The sequence below is a fragment of the Anopheles stephensi genome, chromosome 3 (assembly GCF_013141755.1).
Source record: "Anopheles stephensi strain Indian chromosome 3, UCI_ANSTEP_V1.0, whole genome shotgun sequence".
Lineage (NCBI taxonomy): Eukaryota > Metazoa > Arthropoda > Insecta > Diptera > Culicidae > Anopheles > Anopheles stephensi.
Window position 1 is genome coordinate 23,030,819 of NC_050203.1, and position 18,644 is coordinate 23,049,462.

At 49.0% G+C, this 18,644-nt stretch overlaps 5 protein-coding genes across 6 annotated transcripts; 1 reads left to right on the forward strand and 4 right to left on the reverse strand.

Annotated features, from left to right (window-relative positions):
• Positions 1-104: 104 nt before the first annotated feature.
• On the reverse strand, positions 105-1,292 carry LOC118511286 (charged multivesicular body protein 6-A). Its single transcript, XM_036054191.1, has 4 exons — positions 1,062-1,292; positions 879-988; positions 397-812; positions 105-323 (listed from the first exon to the last, which is right to left on the reverse strand). The coding sequence occupies exons 1-4, from the start codon at positions 1,131-1,133 to the stop codon at positions 283-285; spliced, it is 639 nt and encodes a 212-aa protein (XP_035910084.1). The 5' UTR covers positions 1,134-1,292; the 3' UTR covers positions 105-282.
• A 65-nt stretch (positions 1,293-1,357) lies between these two features.
• Positions 1,358-3,712, reverse strand: LOC118511284 (esterase B1-like). The gene is made up of 4 exons (XM_036054190.1): positions 3,388-3,712; positions 2,904-3,041; positions 2,288-2,836; positions 1,358-2,221 (listed from the first exon to the last, which is right to left on the reverse strand). The coding sequence occupies exons 1-4, from the start codon at positions 3,526-3,528 to the stop codon at positions 1,421-1,423; spliced, it is 1,629 nt and encodes a 542-aa protein (XP_035910083.1). The 5' UTR covers positions 3,529-3,712; the 3' UTR covers positions 1,358-1,420.
• Positions 3,713-4,494: 782 nt separating this feature from the next.
• Positions 4,495-7,547, forward strand: LOC118511293 (esterase B1-like). Its single transcript, XM_036054201.1, has 7 exons — positions 4,495-4,858; positions 4,938-5,075; positions 5,662-5,812; positions 5,884-6,275; positions 6,349-6,693; positions 6,763-7,017; positions 7,081-7,547. The coding sequence occupies exons 1-7, from the start codon at positions 4,715-4,717 to the stop codon at positions 7,279-7,281; spliced, it is 1,626 nt and encodes a 541-aa protein (XP_035910094.1). The 5' UTR covers positions 4,495-4,714; the 3' UTR covers positions 7,282-7,547.
• On the reverse strand, positions 7,318-12,061 carry LOC118511291 (xanthine dehydrogenase-like). The gene is made up of 6 exons (XM_036054199.1): positions 11,845-12,061; positions 11,421-11,593; positions 10,798-11,338; positions 10,404-10,727; positions 7,678-10,332; positions 7,318-7,609 (listed from the first exon to the last, which is right to left on the reverse strand). Exons 1-6 carry the CDS (start codon positions 11,882-11,884, stop codon positions 7,539-7,541), a joined length of 3,804 nt encoding a protein of 1,267 aa, XP_035910092.1. The 5' UTR covers positions 11,885-12,061; the 3' UTR covers positions 7,318-7,538.
• Positions 12,062-12,968: 907 nt separating this feature from the next.
• LOC118511290 (xanthine dehydrogenase/oxidase-like) lies at positions 12,969-18,551 on the reverse strand. 2 transcript variants are annotated; one of them, XM_036054197.1, is made up of 6 exons: positions 18,384-18,551; positions 16,994-17,166; positions 16,077-16,935; positions 15,311-16,017; positions 13,885-15,240; positions 12,969-13,812 (listed from the first exon to the last, which is right to left on the reverse strand). In XM_036054197.1, exons 1-6 carry the CDS (start codon positions 18,430-18,432, stop codon positions 13,153-13,155), a joined length of 3,804 nt encoding a protein of 1,267 aa, XP_035910090.1. In that variant the 5' UTR covers positions 18,433-18,551; the 3' UTR covers positions 12,969-13,152. The 2 variants fall into 2 exon arrangements, with proteins under 2 accessions (XP_035910090.1, XP_035910091.1); XM_036054198.1 differs by lacking the exon at positions 18,384-18,551 and adding an exon at positions 17,356-17,667 and having other exon boundaries at positions 12,977-13,812.
• Positions 18,552-18,644: the final 93 nt, after the last annotated feature.

An 18,644-nucleotide genomic window follows, 5' to 3' on the forward strand; every position in this document is an offset into this window, starting at 1 on the left:
TATGTCCTCGAGTGCGTTTGATAATTGGAACAAGCTACAAAATAGAAATAACAATAAAGAAAAAAAACTTTCTCGTGGTAGGCATAAAACGTACAAAACAAAAGTTAGTTCCGATAGTTAGATATATTTTATTTACACAGTTTTTTCAACCAGTGGCAGAAAAATGCTTCAAACACTTACAAAGGCATATGTATATAAAGCATACGCAAATCGTTGCAATACGCAAACCGATGGCAATCGTTCTCGGACACCAACTCAATGTATAACTCGACCTTCTACGCATTATGCCTCCAAGGCAACCTTTTTGCCAGATCCGGATGTGTCTGTGGATATACAAAACAGAAGTTATTCCTGTTGGTATGGTTGATGTCACTAGTCCATCTTCTCATTGCTTACCCTTCTCCTTGCGCTTGCGTTCCTTGACGAGCTCATCATCCGGAACGTCGGGCAACCGGAGATCTTCCGTTTCCGCCTCCTTTGCCTGATCCGCGCCAATAAGATCCTCTAGCTCGGCCAACACCTCATCCTCGTCCTCTTCGGTGAGTACACCGTTGAGCAGCGCATCAATTTCCTGCTGCTTTTCAATGCTCTCCCTGGTTTCGTCCAGTATTTGCTCCACCTCGTCGATCGACAGGATTTCGTTCACTTTCTTGAGAGCTTCGTTGCCCACCTTCAGTCCACTGACCACCCGTGCTTCGACCTGGGCGAACTCGATGTCGGAGGCTAGTTTTTCCAGCGTTTCCAGCTGAGCATCGGTATTGCTTAGCAACTTCTCTTGATATTTCTTTTTCCTAAGCAGTGTTTTGGCACGTCTGAAGGTTTAAGGTGGTAAAGGTAGTTAGTACAGATCGTTAAGTGCTAACACAGGAAATACATACTCCTTCCGTCCATTGGCTAAACACTTCTTGGCCAGTTCCCGATCTTTCTCAAGCGATAGTTCAATACGTTTTTGATATTGCTTTAGTTTGTCGCGTTGTTGCTTCAGTTGCTAGAATAAGAATAATAATAATATTAATACGCGTTAACTTTATGCTTATCGCTTGATACAGAAACAGTCTTACCAGCACTGCTTTGTCCTGTTCTGTGACCCTGCTGATGGGCTTTGTTTTGGTCTTTCCGAAAATGTTTCCCATCGTGCATGAAACACACGCTACAGACTCGTTTCCTAAGAATGTTAATTGAATTAGGAACTATGATTAAAAAAGAACAAAATCACAAAAAGAGCGTTTCCATCCGAAATAGTGGAGTGTAAATTCGCAATGAGTCAGTGTTGTTTTGATTTTGTCTGGTTTGTTATGACATTTCGCCAGTCAGCTGTTGACAGTTCTCAAGATTCATACATGCAGTCGAGCATGGCTACGGTTGATATAGTTTTTATTGCTGTTGTTCATGTGGAAACAGTGGAAAAATATCGTGCATGCTAAAAAAGGGAATCATTCACGTAGAAAGAATCCCACAGTTGCAGTCGTTTTGCTTCCGGCAGCTCCACAACCTCGACACCTGCGTTGGAGATATTCAAACAGTTGTACGGTGGTGCCGTTTTTGGAACTCTGGTCCACGATAGGTTGGCAGTACTGGCACAGTTGGGATCGCCATTGGCGGCAAAATTGGTGAAAATGTCGACCATGTAGTGAATGGCACGGTACTCGAACGTGTCCGGCTCCAGAGGTTTTGCGAAGATGTTCGAAAACAGGTAAGAAATCTCATCGGCGTGGGACGTGCCACGTGCTTGCGGGTCGACCATATGTATGCGATAATGGTTAAAGAATGGTGAATCAACACAGAAGCGATAAACGAACGTTTTTGCGCTCTCCGCGTAGTTGGCACGGGCCAGTATGGTTCGATGCAGATCATGCCAAAAGATACGGTCCGATGCCATGTTAACGAACCCATCCAAATTGTCCAACGATGGAGTGGAGTCGGGATAGTACAGCTGCTTCAGCTGCTCCCCGAATGCCATCCTCTCCTCGAGACTAAGCTTCAGATGGTAGGGCACATTGCCGATGAACAGTCGAGGATCTTGCAACATTGCGGGAAGCTTCGGTTTCACCTTCGGGAGTAGAATTAATCCTTCCTCGGAAGTACCGCCAATCATCACATCGATAGTATTGCCCCACGCAGTACGGGACATTTCCAACGGTGATCTGGGGATGAAGCAAACATCGCTTTCGTAGGGTTCGATCGTCGGTGCGAAAGGTGTTAGCAAACCTTCCTGTATTTCCTGCGACGGGCAAACAGTTTGGTTAGTTTGCGTTAAGACTTCTAGCATATATAAACATCTAAATACCTGTGGTCCGAACAATTTCTCCTGATTGTCCACGATGCTTTCCGGCGATGCGGTACGCAAAAATTGCAGAGCCGCTTCTTCCTCATCCTCTACCTCACCCTGCCAACCGATGGTCTTGGCAAGCTTTTGTATCCAGTTCCGTTGCGGTGCAAGTGCCCAGCTGCACATCGTACTGCCCGACATGATGATGGCACGGTGGAACAAATTTTTCGATGCTTCCGCAATCGTATGATACTGCACCGAAGCGCCACCGGCACTATGGCCGAACAGGGTAACCGCATTTGGATCACCACCGAACAGTGCAATATTGTCCCGCACCCAGATGAGAGCGAGTCTTTGATCCTTTAAACCGGCATTTCCTGGAATACCGGCGGCAGGTGATTGGCAGCAAAGAAACCCGAGCGCTCCGACGCGATAATTTAACGTAACCAGTACGATATCCTTCTCGATAAGGTAATCCGGACCATAGAGTTCGGTTCCACTGGTTCCCTCGACGAATCCACCCCCATAGATGTACACCATGACGGGTAGTGGTTTGGATGGTTTAATCTAGAACGGTACAGCGTTATTTGCTATCATGCAAGTCAGATAGCACGTCAGATAAGCAAATACTTACCGTCTTGGTGAAAACGTTCAGCTTCAAACTGTCCTCGCTGCCGACGATTGCATTCGTGCGACGATCAAAATGATAGCAAGGATCCGATTGCCGGGTACAATCCAACAGGTCGGTCCAATTTTCCGGCGGACAAGGATCCTGGAAGATGCAAGCAATTCATTAAAAATAATTAATAACCAAACATATACGACCACAGAATTTTGCGTTGAGAAACGCTGACCATTGATTGTCGGTATGACATCATCGACATACCCCCTTAGCATGCTCAAACACTTGTTCAATTGCTTGGCAAATGCACTCAATCAGCTACCAGTAAGCTGCAATCATAGCAATCATCGAACGATATGATGGTTCTCCAACAACGTCGGTTAATTTCCAATGCAAAAAAACTGCATTCTAACAGGTAATTCATGTAATGCTCGCGTGTTATCTCCTAGATTAACGTGTAATCTTTTGTTTCAATTTAAAATCCACTTTTTCTCACCTTAAACCGTAGCTCCCCGACCGGGGGCTTCGCGTACGGTATACCCTGAAAGCTGACGTATTCGGTGCCGTAGAGTGCTGTCCGGCTGGCACCCTTAACCGGTCCACAACCGGTATTTACAATCAGTTCGCTGCTGGCCATCCTCTTGGCAGTGTGGAATACGCACCGAATTCCCTAAAATGTACCACACACCACGGTCGAAACTAACAAAACTCTTCCGTGCAAAAAGTTATCTCACTAGGCGAACGGGAGCAAACGGCGTTATGAGTAGGCCGCGGTTTTGATGATAATGCTTATTGGAGGTTGATCGTCGTCTTTTATTTATGTCGCGGCTTGCTGCGCACGCAACGCTGATTACGTTGAGGTCAGTGCTTCTCAACGCCACTGTTGCGGGCTGTTCGGTTAGGAAATTATTTTGGTTAAAGTCTGGGTAAAAGACTCGAGAAGGCCCCCTAGAATCTTTTGTGTGCAGCACTGTGGCCTGTCATTTTTATTGCACAGTGGGATTTTTGAATGGTCATAACTCGTTTGGGTAAAAGACTCGAGAAGGCCCCCCACTGACAAAATTTGTTAGGCACTGTAGGATTTACGCCTGAATGTATGCAATCCGCATTACACGTTGCGAATGCTTGACAATGTGCTTTCAGTGTGGTCAAAAATGGTTTAATAAAATCGAATGAATTATTGCTTATTATTCGATTAAATCCCCCTCCAGAAGATTGGTCACGCTAGGAGGGACCAATCAGGCTTACAACATACACGGTGTTCCCGGATTGTAACGGAACATTGGTTCGATGGATACTTGTTAACGGGCATAGATATTCAGAAAAGGAGGAAAAATAAGAATAATAACATTTCAAATCACTTCTTACAATTTATGTGAGCATGCTCTACACGCTGTCCAGTAACAGTATTAAGGAACAATGCACAATGTTTATATGAAACGAGCTATGAACATACAAAAATCCCACTGTGCAATAAAAAAGGCAGGCCACAGTGCTGCACACAAAAGATTATAGTGGGGGCCTTCTCGAGTATTTTACCGTTTTTTTATATACACCTCAGTCACAGCTCCGCATAAGTTGACCTTTGTAAATTGACCCCTTCCCACTAGCAGCAAGCATTTAGCAGCTTCGATAAAACTTAGTAATAGACGGTGAACAATTCCCACCGCTTATCGATAGAATGTGCATCGCTATCAGTGCGTCACAAGATTACATTTAGCGGGAAGCATGCTCCAAAGCAAGAGTGCGTATCTTACGACCAGTTCCCATGCTCAGTAGCGTTTCGAACGTGATCTACATCAGTTGTTTGGCGAAGTAGTAAAATGAGCCAGCACGAGCAACTTATCGTGGCCACCCGTTACGGTCCGGTGCGGGGCGTAAGGAAGACAGCCGGCACCGGTGTGGAGTATTTGAACTTTCAAAAGATACCTTACTGTAAACCACCGGTTGGTGAGCGAAGGTTTAGGGTAAGCAAAAGATCAGACGATAGTGAGAACAGCCGTGAGAAATCGCCATCTCATTACTTGTTTGCTTCGCCGGTAAAAGGATTTAGAGCTACCGGAACCGTGGACCGAACCGCTGGACTGTACGCAGCAGGGTCCGAGTGGGTATCAGTTTAACAAGCTGCTGAACAAGATCGTGGGCAGTGAGGATCATCTGTACGTAAATGTGTTTACCAAGGAAGTAAGTACAAATGTGTTGGATGTGATTTGGTAGTGGACAAGAGTTACCACCCTTGTGGTGGCGTTTTGTCGGCATCATGCTGGCAAGATAACGAATACTGCTTATTCATGCTTCTCTTGCGTGTTATCACACATTTTTTCTTATCTCGGTTTTTGTGCTGTCTCTGCATCCCTTATTTGTTGGATCGTATTGTTTGCTTGGTTTTTGATATGTTTCCACCCTCTAGACCTAAACTTCGATCGATCGATCAACCGAATCGGTGGTCGCTCCTTTGAAGCAGTCCTTACGTTCATTTTTAACCTAAAGTCTAGAGATATCTCTAAAGATCTAGAGTCATATGTTGAGATGTTGGGATCATCTTTTTCGATAGACGAAACTGGGAGTCCTAGGATCTCATATGCTTAGCTTGAATTCACCAAATCGGGCCTCTCAGGTTCCATATCAGGAAGTCTTTTCCTAAAGTCGATTGATGTCGTTGATCCCTCAGACAGAAATGTGAGAATAATGAGCTAGTAAATGACCGCACTCGATCGTGAGCAGCCTAGAAGGTTCTACAGCAGACTAACACCCTTCCCCTTACCTTCAGCTTAAACCGGAAAAACTGCGACCGGTTATGTTATGGATTCATGGTGGAGCATTTATGCGCGGTTCTAGCGGAACCGAAATGTACGGACCCGACTATCTCATGCAAAAGGACATCGTGCTGGTTACGTTCAACTATCGCCTTGGTGCATTCGGTAAGAGACATGCTCTAGCGCTAACTTATAAATCTTCAACATAACTAAACCAAACAGCTTTTGGCGTAAAGGATTTCTGTCTCTGGAGTCGCAAGAGCTGGGCATTCCAGGGAATGGCGGATTGAAGGATCAAAATTTGGCCATCCGCTGGGTGCGTGATAATATCGCCAGCTTCGGCGGAGATCCGGACAATGTTACGCTGTTTGGGGAGAGTGCCGGTGGATGCTCGGTGCACTATCACATGGTGTCGGAGCAATCACGGGGACTGTTCCGGCGCGCGATTGTAATGTCTGGCTGCGCGCTAAACAATTGGTCCACGATGCCAAGACGCGGCATGGGCGAACGGCTGGCGAAAGCGCTCGGCTGGGATGGTACCGGTGGCGAAGCGGGAGCTTTAAAAGTTCTGATGAAAGCACCCGCGGAGGATATCATTAAGTACCAGGATCAGCTGTTAACTCCGAATGTATGTAAGCGGGGATGGGATGGGTGGAAAATACTGTTTTTTATAACGATTGTCTGATCTTTATTCTCAACAGGAGTTGGAAAATCGTATGCTGTTTCCGTTTGGCCCGGTCGTGGAACCGTACCCGTCGGGAAACACCTTTATTCCGAAGAAACCGCTGGAAATGTGTCGTGAGGCGTGGAGTAACGATATCGATATACTGATCGGAGGTAACTCCGAGGAGGGACTGTTTTGTTTGAGCTCTATCAAGGAAAATCCTGCCATAATGGACAATCTGAAGGACTTCGAGTACTTGGTACCGATGGAGCTGGAGCTGGTGCGCAGCTCGCGGGTGTGTCGCGAGTATGGGCTAAGGCTTAAAAAGTTCTACTACGGTGATACGGAGCCGTCGTTTGAAAATCGGGAAGGTTATTTAACGGTACGAGGATGAATGGATGCATTATGTCCGATGGACTTTACTTTAGGAACCGCTTTTTTCTCTCTCTAGTTAATGACAGATAAGCTCTTCTGGCACGGCTTACATCGCACCATCTACTCCCGAATCAACTCGCGGAAAGGGGCCAAAACGTTTGTCTATCGGTTTTCGGTAGATTCGGAAACGTACAACCACTATCGCATCTACTTCTGCGACCGGAATGTGCGCGGCACGGCTCATGCAGATGATCTTTCGTATCTGTTTAAAAATTTGTTCAGCCCCGTTCCGGATGCGGATACGTTTGAGTATAAGACGATGCAACGACTGGTAAGCTGGTCGGGTGGACACATGCAAGAAACGGGTCTAACATTTGTAACGGAAATTTGATAGGTCGAGCTGCTTACCAACTTTGCCAGTATGGGAACCCCGAATGGTGGAACGGTTGGAGACATTTGGGAACCGGTCAGTGCCGAGGTGGAGCCGTACAAATGTTTGAACATCAATAACGGTGGATTGAGCTTTGTTGACCTGCCGGAAATGAGACGCATGATGCTGTGGGACTCGATCTACAAGAAAGAGCAGCTGTATTAATGTCTCTTGGAAGTGTTTGAATTATACACTGAGTGGTATTTTGTAATATTTTATATTTTATTCCCGGTAGTGGTTTTATTACAGTGTAGTTAATACGGCAAAGCTTAATGGAGCTATCGGTAGGGATTATTAGTTATGAGTCTAAGAACAGATAAATGGAAGGGTAAGCTTAGACAACTAAAAGGAAAGATAATCTTAGTACAGCTATGGTTACAATTTTTGTTTGATCATATCATAACAGATGAAAATATACGTTTTTACAATAATTTAAACTGATCGATCGAACTGCCCGCCAGCAGACATATTTGCTCGGGTGTAGCTGGTACTTCTGGAAGGAGAAATTTAATCTTAATACGATGTCCTTTAATCTTGCCCAAACCTCAACACATTACTCACCAATCGGATACCACTCGTCCGAAAGACCTGCCTGCTTGCGTGCCGAATTCAGTGCCATCCGAAGAGCAAATAGCAGCGAAACAGTCATATTCAGCGCTGGCTCACCGGTCGTTTTGGACCGCAGGACAAAGTTTTCGTTGTGTGTGCGCTGCAGGAACTTAACGCGAAAGTCCACCGGGATATCCTTTGCACCGGGTGGTTTATAGTTCCAGGAGCGGGTAGTTAGCAGCTGTCCAGACTCTCCACCGTACACGAGCTGCTCGGTAAAGTACAATCCAATTCCCATCACAAATGCACCCTCGATCTGGCCAATGTCGATGCCGGGGCTGATGCTTTCTCCGACATCTTCCAGTATGTCGACACGGCGTATCTGAACGTTACCGGTAAGGATGTCTACCTCCACCTCGGAACACGCTAACCCCCACACGACGTAGTGCTGCATTTCGGTCACATTGTACTGATAGAGGGCACACAGATCCACGTGCTGCTGGTGGCAGCGTTGTGTGATGGCTTCCCACGATTCGTCCGGATGCTGCTGCCGTACCGGATCGATACGGGTTCTTAACATTTCGCACGCCCTCTGTACGGCGTAACAGGCGGCATCGCTTGTCATACTACCGCCGGAAACGATCGCGTTCGGCGAGGTTATGTTGGCCATAGCTTTCACCTGAATCATGCTCATCGGGATGCCCAACGCTCGGGCAGCAACCTGGGTAACCTTCGTGTTTACACCCTGTCCCATATCGATGCCACCGGTAGTGATGGCGACGGTTCCATCGGCATGGTAGATCGACACGAGTGCGTGTAGCGAACCGACAAAGTACTGTGGATATCGCATCGGTACGATAGCGATGCCCCGCTTGATCCAGCGGTTCGCTTCGTTGAAGCTGACGATCGCTTCTCGGCGCGTTTCGTACTGAACGTCCTGCGCAAACATTGGCAGCAATTCTCGTATTTTGCTATCGTCCGGGAGATTTTCCATACGGACGGCCAGTGGGTCCAATCCGAGCCGGTGCGCTATGTGCTCCATCATGTTTTCGGCCATACTGATGCCCTCGTTCGTTCCCGGCCCACGGCAGTAAGTGGTGCTGGCCGATTCCGTCAGTACGCTGTGACCCATCACCTTCCAGCTGCTCGTATCGTAACAGTTGCGGTAGAAGAGAAACGTAACTTTCTCTACCGGTTCGTTTAGGCTACAGCCCGAGTCCTGGTAGAATTGGTTAAGCAATCGCTGTACACGGCCACGATCGTCCACCTCGATTTCGTAACGACTGACGCATGCGGAACGCTTGCCGATCGCAGCCATATTGTCTTCGAGCGACATGATCAAGCGTACTGGGCGTTGGGAGAAATGTGCCGCAATGGCGCAGGCACAAGCGATCTGGGACGCACGGGAAATTTTCGAGCCAAAAGCACCACCCAACCGTCGTATGCGGAAGTTGAGGCTGGATTCCGGAATCCTTAAGGCACGGGCGATCGCGATCTGGCAGATGTCGACCCATTGTGTGGAGCTGTACACATCCATCCCGTCATCGATCGGTACGCACACGCACTGTTGCGTTTCCATCGATAGATGGTACTGGCTCGGCAGATCGAACGTGCCCTCGAGACGGATCGATCCACTACCGGCTTCGTAACGGTCTCCGATCTGCACCTCATCGCTCGGGTGTATGCGCTCGGTTTGGTCCGCATTCATCACGTCCTTAACCGTGGGCAGGATGGGTTGACCATCCGGTGGACCGTACTCGATCTCCACCAGCTTCGCTGCACGGTACGCTTCGTCGTACGTTTCGGCCAGTACAATACCTACCGGTTGCCCATGGTACAGTACACGATCGCTGCAGAATATCTCCTCCACCTCTTTATTGCCCAGTTCCACCGGCATAAAGTTGTTGGTGCCGGGTATGTCACGTGCTGAGTAGAATGCAACCACTCCTGCACGTGCTAGAGCTTGCTTGGCATCTATCCGGACGATGCTGGTGCGTGGTTTAGTCGCTAGCACAAAGGCACCGAACAGCTGCCCGGGAAGATTCGGAATGTCATCGGTGTAGTGTGCTTCCCCGGCTGTCTGTGACAATCCTTCCACTTTGGGTATGTGCTTCGTAACTGGCCAGTTCTCTTGAATCGTGTCATACGTTTGTTGACCACTGGAAAGCATCCGCTTCGATAGCTGGGTACCGCTCGAGTACAGAGCGTTTAGCTGAACGTCCCGATCTCCTGCGATGCTTAGAATCGCTCTGTAGAATAGTGTCAGTACAAGATGTTTCCGGTACGCGGCCGTTGCATCCGGCGGAGCGTAAGTCGGTGCTATGGTGTCGTTGAGCAACGTTAGCGCCTCCTGCAACACCGACTCCTGGAAGATGTCTTTCCCGACGAGAAAACTTTCAAGCTGCACGGCATGGGTAAAACCCGGACTGATGCCACCGTAGCAGATGGAAGCGGTGCGCAAATGGCCGGACGGTTGAAACTGTAGCAGAAATGCGGCATTCACGTACGCATGGGCATTCTGTGCCCGGGGCATCACTTTGTAGGTGCGCAAGGAGTACTCGTTGGGATCGAGCGGATAGAGCAGAATGTTCAGGATGATGCGTTTGTTCATGTTCATCGACAGATATTCCTCCACCGAGACGACCTTGGTGGAGGTAGTAGAGGTGGCTAGGTAAGGAAAGGAGATGCATTTAATTCCATCGAAAATTTGGTTTCCAAAACACCCGCTTCTGGCTTACCGATCGTTAAACGTGCGCCAACACCCTCGAGTAGTAGATACACGTCCGAGGGGAAATCGCGGTGCTGGTGCTTGATGCTCAGGTTGCCAGCGATGGTACCCACGTTGCGTACCGGGACGTTCGCAATCAGGTCAAGGTGCTTAACCATCTCGCGACAGTATTCGTATCCAGTGGCAGAGGTAGCTTCGTCGAGGATTCCGATCAGCTCGGTCAGCGTAACGTTGGCTCCGATGATCAATGCATCGTTGAAGTAGTTTACTCGCAGATCGGCCACCGAGGTGATGTCGATAAACACGTCCAGATTGTCGGGTCGCCGATATACACCTGTTGTATAGAAAATAGATACGTCAGCTGGCGATCTTTTCGAACATCAGAACTCGACCATAATTCTTACCCGTCGCCGTATTGCCAGCCACCAGCATGTACGATTGCGATTCGATCTTATCGAAAATCCGAAAGATTGCCTGTACATTCTCCACCTTATACCATTCGCGGCCACTAGCGAACAGCAGATAAATGTCGTTAGCTTCCTCGCACTGAGCTGCCAGTGAGCACTTGCCCGAACAGGGCGCCGTTCCGTCCAAACTTTTGGGGCAAATCCTCGGCACGTCCTCAATATCCTGGCAGACTTCCAGCAGCTTTGGATCGGCGTCGACCGCCATCGATTTGAACGCGTCCAGAATAGGGCGATACCCGGTACAGCGACAGATATTGCCACCGAACGAGTTCTCCACCTCCTCCATGGTGACGTTGCCCTGTTTCGCTTCCAGCAAGCTGTACATGTTCATCACCATGCCGGGCGAACAGAATCCGCACTGCGTCCCGTTGAAGTGGGCCAGCCGGCGTTGGGTAGCATGGTAACCGTCCAGCTTGTTACCGACACCTTCGATCGTCACGATATCCAACCCATTGCAGGAGAACAGTGGAAAGAGACACTAGGGGAGATCGAAATAGCTGGCTATTTAGTCTTATGGTTCGCATGGTAGCAACTTCGATTTCGCATCGACGCGATCGTACCGAGTTCACCGCGCGTGAGATGATATCCTTCGTGACGGGATGCTGGCTGCTCACGTTGACGATGCAGGCACCACATCCGCCCTCGCGGCACATAAACTTGGTACCCTTCAGCTGGGCATGGTAGCGTAGATAGGTGCCGAGCGAGGTATCGATCGGGACGGTTGCGCTGTTTGCTGAAACAATGAAGCATAATAACACATGATTTAGGCACCTGCACACCACACGATACAGCGAGCGTTGTCTAGCTGATAAGCTCGAGTTTTAGCAGCAGCAGCAGCACCGGACGGTCGGTATATCTATCGCCGAAACGTCGCCTATTATTAACCCGCCACTCGGGTATCACAGGTTCGAAGCGCTTGGAATGGCAATTTATCATCGATACTGGGCGATCGGTGATAAGATTCGTGAACTCGCGTTTGCACACCTTTATGCACCTTCCCGTTGATGGTGAACACTATTTGCATGGTTGGTGGTTGTTGTTTTTCGTTTTTTTTTGTCGCGCGAATATGACGAGCGAACGCTCTACCAAGTGTTGCCGGCAGCGATCTTACTACAACTGCGTATACGCGAATCGCGAGTTAGCGAGAGACTGAAGCGTCGCGAGTTCTCACCAGCAGCGCGCGGCCACACTACTGTTTGTGTGTGTGTTGGCGGGGGTTTTTATAGACCCGAATCGATGCTCTTCTTATCATCGTTGGCGTCTCGCGCAGTTTGCGCTTCACGTGTTTGTTGTGCGTGCGCGAGCGAGCCTGTGTGTGCGAACGTACGCCGTTGTGTTGGTACGATCGACGCCAATTTTTCCACGTGAACGAAATTTAAATCATCACCGGTGGTGGTCGACAAATTCGGATCCTGCCACTGAACCGGTTCAAGCGGTTATGGATTGATTTTCAAATTTTGAGTGGGTGCCATAATTGGAAGGGGTTAAGGGTCGTGCAAACAGAGTGGCGCAAAATTAGATACATCGGCAAGGTGCGTGGGAAAGCAGTTGATTGAGGGTTGGATTTTATTGCAAAGTTGATAAAATCGTTTATCAGGAACATTGCTGCTTAAACCAGATATCTTTTTTCAAGCAAGATAAAATTTACCTTCAATTCACTTCTTATCGTTTAGTTGACTTAGGATAAGTGAGGGCGCTTGGGGACGTTCTCGTTACAAATTTTAACTGTCGCATTCAAATTAGCTAAAAACTGTGACACAATGAATTGATATTGATTACGTAGGTCCTCGGATATTCAGTTTTTGGATACTGATTTGAGTACAGCTGGACAGTGGCAGAGATCAAGCACCTTGGAGGCCCTTAAGCAGAGGTAATGTTGGAGGCCCCTAACACGTCAAATCTGTTAACTGGGCTAGAGTCAGAGTTCAAGTGGAGAAATTATTCGAGGTCGCTTTTGGAATTCGGGGCCCTCTTAATAATTGAGGCTCAACTAGCTTACAGGAAGATATCCCTGGATCTGGACCAACTACTGATAGTGTGTCATCGTTAACCGTGATCAACCGATCTTGAGACCTTCTACTAAGCGTAAGAAGCCTTACACAACATAATCACGCAATGGAAGACACAAGCAGATATTTATTAGCATTTGTATATATTTTCTATTCTATACATCTATCCCAACAGTCCACACCTAATGGTAATGCTTACATTTGATTACAAAAAATCGTTAGGAGAACATTTAACAGTCTCCATGTGAATAAAAGCACCTTTTTTGTCTTTGGTGATGTACGATTAATTCAACAGATACTGTTCTACAGAGTTACCCGCCATCAGATACACCTGATCCGGTGTGGACGGAGCACCCAGCTGTACCCATTCGTTCGGCAAACCGGCATCGGTACGTGCCGCCACCACTGCGTTGCGCAGTGCACAAAGCACCGACACGGTCATGTTCATGGCCGGCTCACCCGTTGCCTTGGAGCGTAGCACTCCCGTTGCGTTGGAGCTCTTCTGCAGGAATCGCACCCGGAAATCCACCGGGATGTCCTTCGCTCCCGGCGGTTTGTACGTCCAGGTGCGGTTCGTTAGTAGGGCACCCGTGTGCGGATCGTAGATCAGTGCCTCGGTCAAGTAGTAGCCAACGCCCATAATAAATGCACCCTCGACCTGGCCAACGTCGATGCCGGGGCTCAAGCTTTCGCCCGTATCCTCCAGTATGTCAACACGGCGCAGCTGTACATTGCCGGTCAGCACGTCGATTTCTACCTCGGTGCAGGTTAAACCCCAGATGATGTAAGCCTCCAGATCGGACGCCTTGTACATGTACGTCGCACAGAGGTCCACGTTCTTGTAGTAACTATTCTCGACGATCGTTTCCCAAGATGCGTCCTTCATCTCGTCCCGGATCGGCTTCATGCGTTCCAGCAGAATCTCGCACGCCTTCTTAACTGCCTGCGAGAGAGAATTGAAATAGAATTAGAATTTGTCATGCGCTCAGCTAAAGCAACGTTCCGTTCTACTCACAAACGACACGGTCTCGCTGGTCATGCTTCCACCGGTACAGATAGCGTTCGGTGACGTCATATTGGCTGACGGTTTGATGCTAATCTTTTCCATCGGAATCCCTAGTACGTAGGCCGCGACCTGCGCGACCTTCGTGTTCATACCCTGACCCATTTCGATGCCACCGTGCGTGATGACCACCGTACCGTCCGTGTGGTAGATCGACACAAGCGCATGGATCGTTCCGAAGTAGCCCAACGGGTAGCGCATCGGTGTGATGGCAATGCCACGCTTTCTCCAGCGGTTCTCACGATTGAACTGCTCGATTTCCTGCTTGCGCGAATCGTACTCGACATCGGCCCGAAACTCGGGCATAAGCTCGCACATCTTCAAATCCTTCGGCATGTTCGCCATGCGCACGTCCAGCGGGTCCAGTCCGGTCGCATGAGCGACATGCTCCATGATGGTTTCCACCATGGCAATACCTTCCGTTGTGCCCGGCGCACGGCACCAGGTGTTACTGGCCGAATCCGTTATAGCACCCTTGGCGACCGTCTTCCAAGCCTTATTATCGTAGCAGTTTCGGAAGAACTCGGCACAGTGGCCCATCGACTCGTTCAGGCACGAGCCAAAGTCGTGCACGTACTCGTTGTACAGCTTGGTAATTTTGCCATCCTTTTCCACGTCCACCTCGTAGTTGGAGACGACGCCGTAACGCTTGCCAATGGCTTCCATGTTAGCCTCGAGCGTCATCACCAGACGCACCGGTCGCTGAGTCTTGTGAGCTGCTAGAGCGGCCGCACAAGCTATCAACGTAGCCCGGGTACCCTTGCTTCCGTATCCGCCGCCAAGACGACGCACGTACAGATTGAGGCTGTTCTCCGGCACATTCAGCATCTTGGAAATGGCAATCTGCGTAAAATCGATCCACTGCGTAGCCGAGTACACGTCCATACCGTCCTCGATCGGAATGCAGACGGCTGTTTGCGTCTCCATCGTGTAGTGATACTGGCCACCGATTTCAAAGCATCCCTTCACCTTGATCGCACCGTTCGGGGCAGCTTCAAACTCCTCGCCCAACGTACTGTACGGCATGTCATTCAACCGATCGGTAGCCTTGGCACGCAGCACATCCTTCACGGTAGGATACCGTTTCGAGGACCTTGTTTCGTACTGCACCTTCACGAGCTTGGCAGCACGATTGGCCAGATTGAAGGTATTGGCGACGACCAGACCGACCGGCTGTCCGTGATAGATAACTTTCTCGCTGCAGAAGATTTCCTCATCGTGCGGGCCCATGAATCCTTTGAAGTACATGAAATTGTTTGCACCAGGGATATCCTTCGCCGAGTAGAAGGCAACAACGCCGGGCAGTTTCTGGAAAGCGTGAACCAAAGAATGAATGATACGGATAGGAATGATTCGAAAAAAAGGTCCTCAAACATACCAGCGCTTCCGAGGCATCAATGTTCGTTATCTTCGTCTGTGATTCCGTTCCCAGGACAAAGGCCGCGTACAGCTCGTTCGGGAACATTGGCAAATCGTTGGCATACTTCGCTTCGCCCGAGGTTTGCAGTAAACCTTCAATCTTGGGGATGTTCTTCGTTAGGGGCCAATTCTCCTTGATCGTGTCGAACGATTGTGTTCCGGACGAGAGTGGACGATCGAGAACGGATCCTCCCGATTTGAACTCATCTTTAACGGATGCTTTCAGTTCCGGTGCAATGTTAAGCACGAACTTGTAGAACAGTGACAGTGCCAGATTTTTCCGGTATTCTGGTGCAGCGTCCGGAAGCACCCAGTCGGGGTTCAGCTCCGCTGCCAGGATCTTCAGAGCTCCTTGAATGGTTTCATTCGTAAGCAGGTTCTTACCCTTGAGGAACTCTTCCGTTTTGATCGCATGCGTAAAGTGAGGGTCTATTCCACCGAAGCAAATGTTGCTCGAGACGGTATTCGATCCGTCCAGCTTGATCAGGAATGCTCCGTTCACGTATGCGTGAGCATTCTGGGCACGTGGCATGATCTTGAACGAACGGTAGACGAAAATGGAGGGATCCAGCGGAGGAAGGATAACGTTGAGGAGCAGCTTGTTCCTCATATCCAGAGTGACATACTCGGAGGGACGAACGGTGGATGTTTTTCCCTTGGACTCCACTAAAGAAGGAATAAGGATCATTAGAAGGAATACAGACTGCACTGTGAAGGGTACTTACAGATGGTCAACTTCGCGTCAGCAGCTTCCAAGATAAGATAAAGGTCGGACGGGAACTCAGGATGTTGGTTTTTGATGCTAAGATTGCCGGCGATCGTTCCGGTGTTTCGCACCGGCACGTTGGCGATCAAGTCAATATGGCGAATCAGGTGTTCGAAGTAGGAGAAGCTTTTGTTTTGCTTGGCCGCAAAGGCCAGCAAATCCATCAGCTCGGTCAAGGACGTTCCAGCTCCGACAGTTAAGGAGCTTCCAACCGAGCTAGCACGCAGCTCTTGCACAGCATTGATGTCGATAAAGACTTTGATCGCATCGTTGCGCCGGTACACTCCATGGGCGGTGTTACCTCCGATGAGCGTATACGGTTTATCTCCAATGCTCTCGAAGATGGCGAAGATGTCGCTTACGTTGTACACCTTGTGCCATTCCTTCTGCTCATCGAAGCTCAGATGCAGCCCCTTGTTGGGGTTGATTTTCCCAGCGGCGGAACACTTGCCGCCACAAGCCGAACCGGTCTTGGGACAAATCTTGGTAAGGTCCTCAATGTCCTGACACTTCTCCTTGATCTTGGGATCGGCATCGACGGCCAACGCCTTGAACGCGTCCAGGATAGGACGGTAACCGGTGCAGCGGCAGATGTTACCACCGAACGAGTTCTCGATCTCCTCCATGGTGACCTTTCCCTTCTTAGTCTCCAGCAGGCTGTACATGTTCATGACCATGCCGGGGGAGCAGTATCCACACTGGGTACCGTTGAAGTGCGCCAGTAGCTTCTGGGTGGCGTGATAGCCCCGCTGCTTGCCACCGATTCCCTCGACCGTGGTGATGTCCATTCCATGGCAAGCGAGCACCGGAAACAGGCACTGTTTGAAGTGAAATAGAGTAAGTAATTGCGACAGGAACTAGTCGACATAGTCCTACCGAGTTAACAGCGTAGGAGAAGGGCTCTCCGGACACCGGATGTACTCCGCTCAGGTTAACCACACAAGCGCCACAGCCTCCCTCGAGGCACATGAACTTGGTTCCAGTCAGGTGGGCATGGTTCCGGATGAAGGTGTTCAGAGAGGTATCCACCGGTACACTCTTCGAGTTAACTGTGGAAACGTCAATCGATCATTTAGAAAAAAAAACACGCAAAAAGAGACACGCAATTTGGCGATTATGACACCGGTAATGAAATTGTGCTATCGTATCTATCATTTGACCCACGCGTGATGTCACCTTCTTATCGGTGATGCCGGTGGGTCATACGTTTTTCTTTTCACCGTCCGCCAAATACTCACTTTGATAAGGTTTCGCATTGATAGAGAAAATAACCTCCATGATGGGGCAGGTTTCAAATATGTTTGGTGTTTTTTTATATAATTTCACCACACTGCGCAAAAATCACTCAACACGATTGAAACTGTCACGTTGAATCTTAAGTAGCACTGGAACACGCAACGGCAAGAATGGCTGCTAGATCAGACTGAAACGCTGGCACGCGAAGATAGCGAGATACGGGAGGTTTCACGGGAGTACCTAACACGATACGCTCACTACGACTGATCGTCAGCGAGTGTGGTGCGTTCGCGCAAATGGTTCCGATATGTTCAGAAGAAATCGCGATAAAGGCACGCGACACTTATCTAGAGGGAGGGGTGGAGGGCTAGGTCTTGTTGCGAAAATGTGCTTCGTCACCTTGGTCAATTGTTGTAGCCACTGGTGTGTGTTTGTGGGAGTGTGGCGTCTCCATGGCATCTCACACAACGGCCGGATTCGTTTGGCACAATTGTACACCCCACGTCACAGATCAGAATCTGTCTGTTTGAATACTGAAGCTTTTTTTTTGGGGCATATTATTGCTGGACATAGCTGTTGTATAATCCTGAACAATGGTGAGAGAATATCACACTGAAATAGTAGGGAAATAGTAGCGTAGTAAAGGCGTGTGCCGGCACTACTAACGACGCTTGTAGTGCTATTGAGATCAAGTGCGATGCCGGTAAAATACACTCAGTACTATCTGTATCATTTGAACAGCACTTAAGGCGTCTTGTGAGACGTGAATTGTTGATATTTGGTTGGTATGTTTTCATTGAGTTTCTGAACTTCATACCGAATTCTAGGCTAATGGACCATATTTTATTGATACAGAGGGGAAAAATCTACCTCGAAGATCTGTTCAACCAATCCCTCTTGCCATCCCATACCTTTCCTCTATATAATGACCTAGCATGGCTAGCATGAAGAGAAGAAAAAGCCCAAAACCTCCCGCTATTGCCGTGTCATGTGTGCGCTAGACCCTTATTGTTCCTCCGTTATTACTCACCATTGTACGTCTTCCCGTTGATCGCGAAGGTGATCTCCAGCAGTACCATGATAGATTTGCACCACCTCACGTCACACTACCTTTCCAAAGTCTTTCGAATCGCGTGAATGAAGTAATTCCTCCTACGGCTAGCTCCGGTCACTACGCCGGTCGTTTGCTCTCCGGCACGACGACAACTAACGCACGTTGCAAGGTCGTGGTCGTCGCGGATTTTTGGCCGTAGCACGCGATTGCGTTGGGGTGCGTGAGACTCTAAACAGG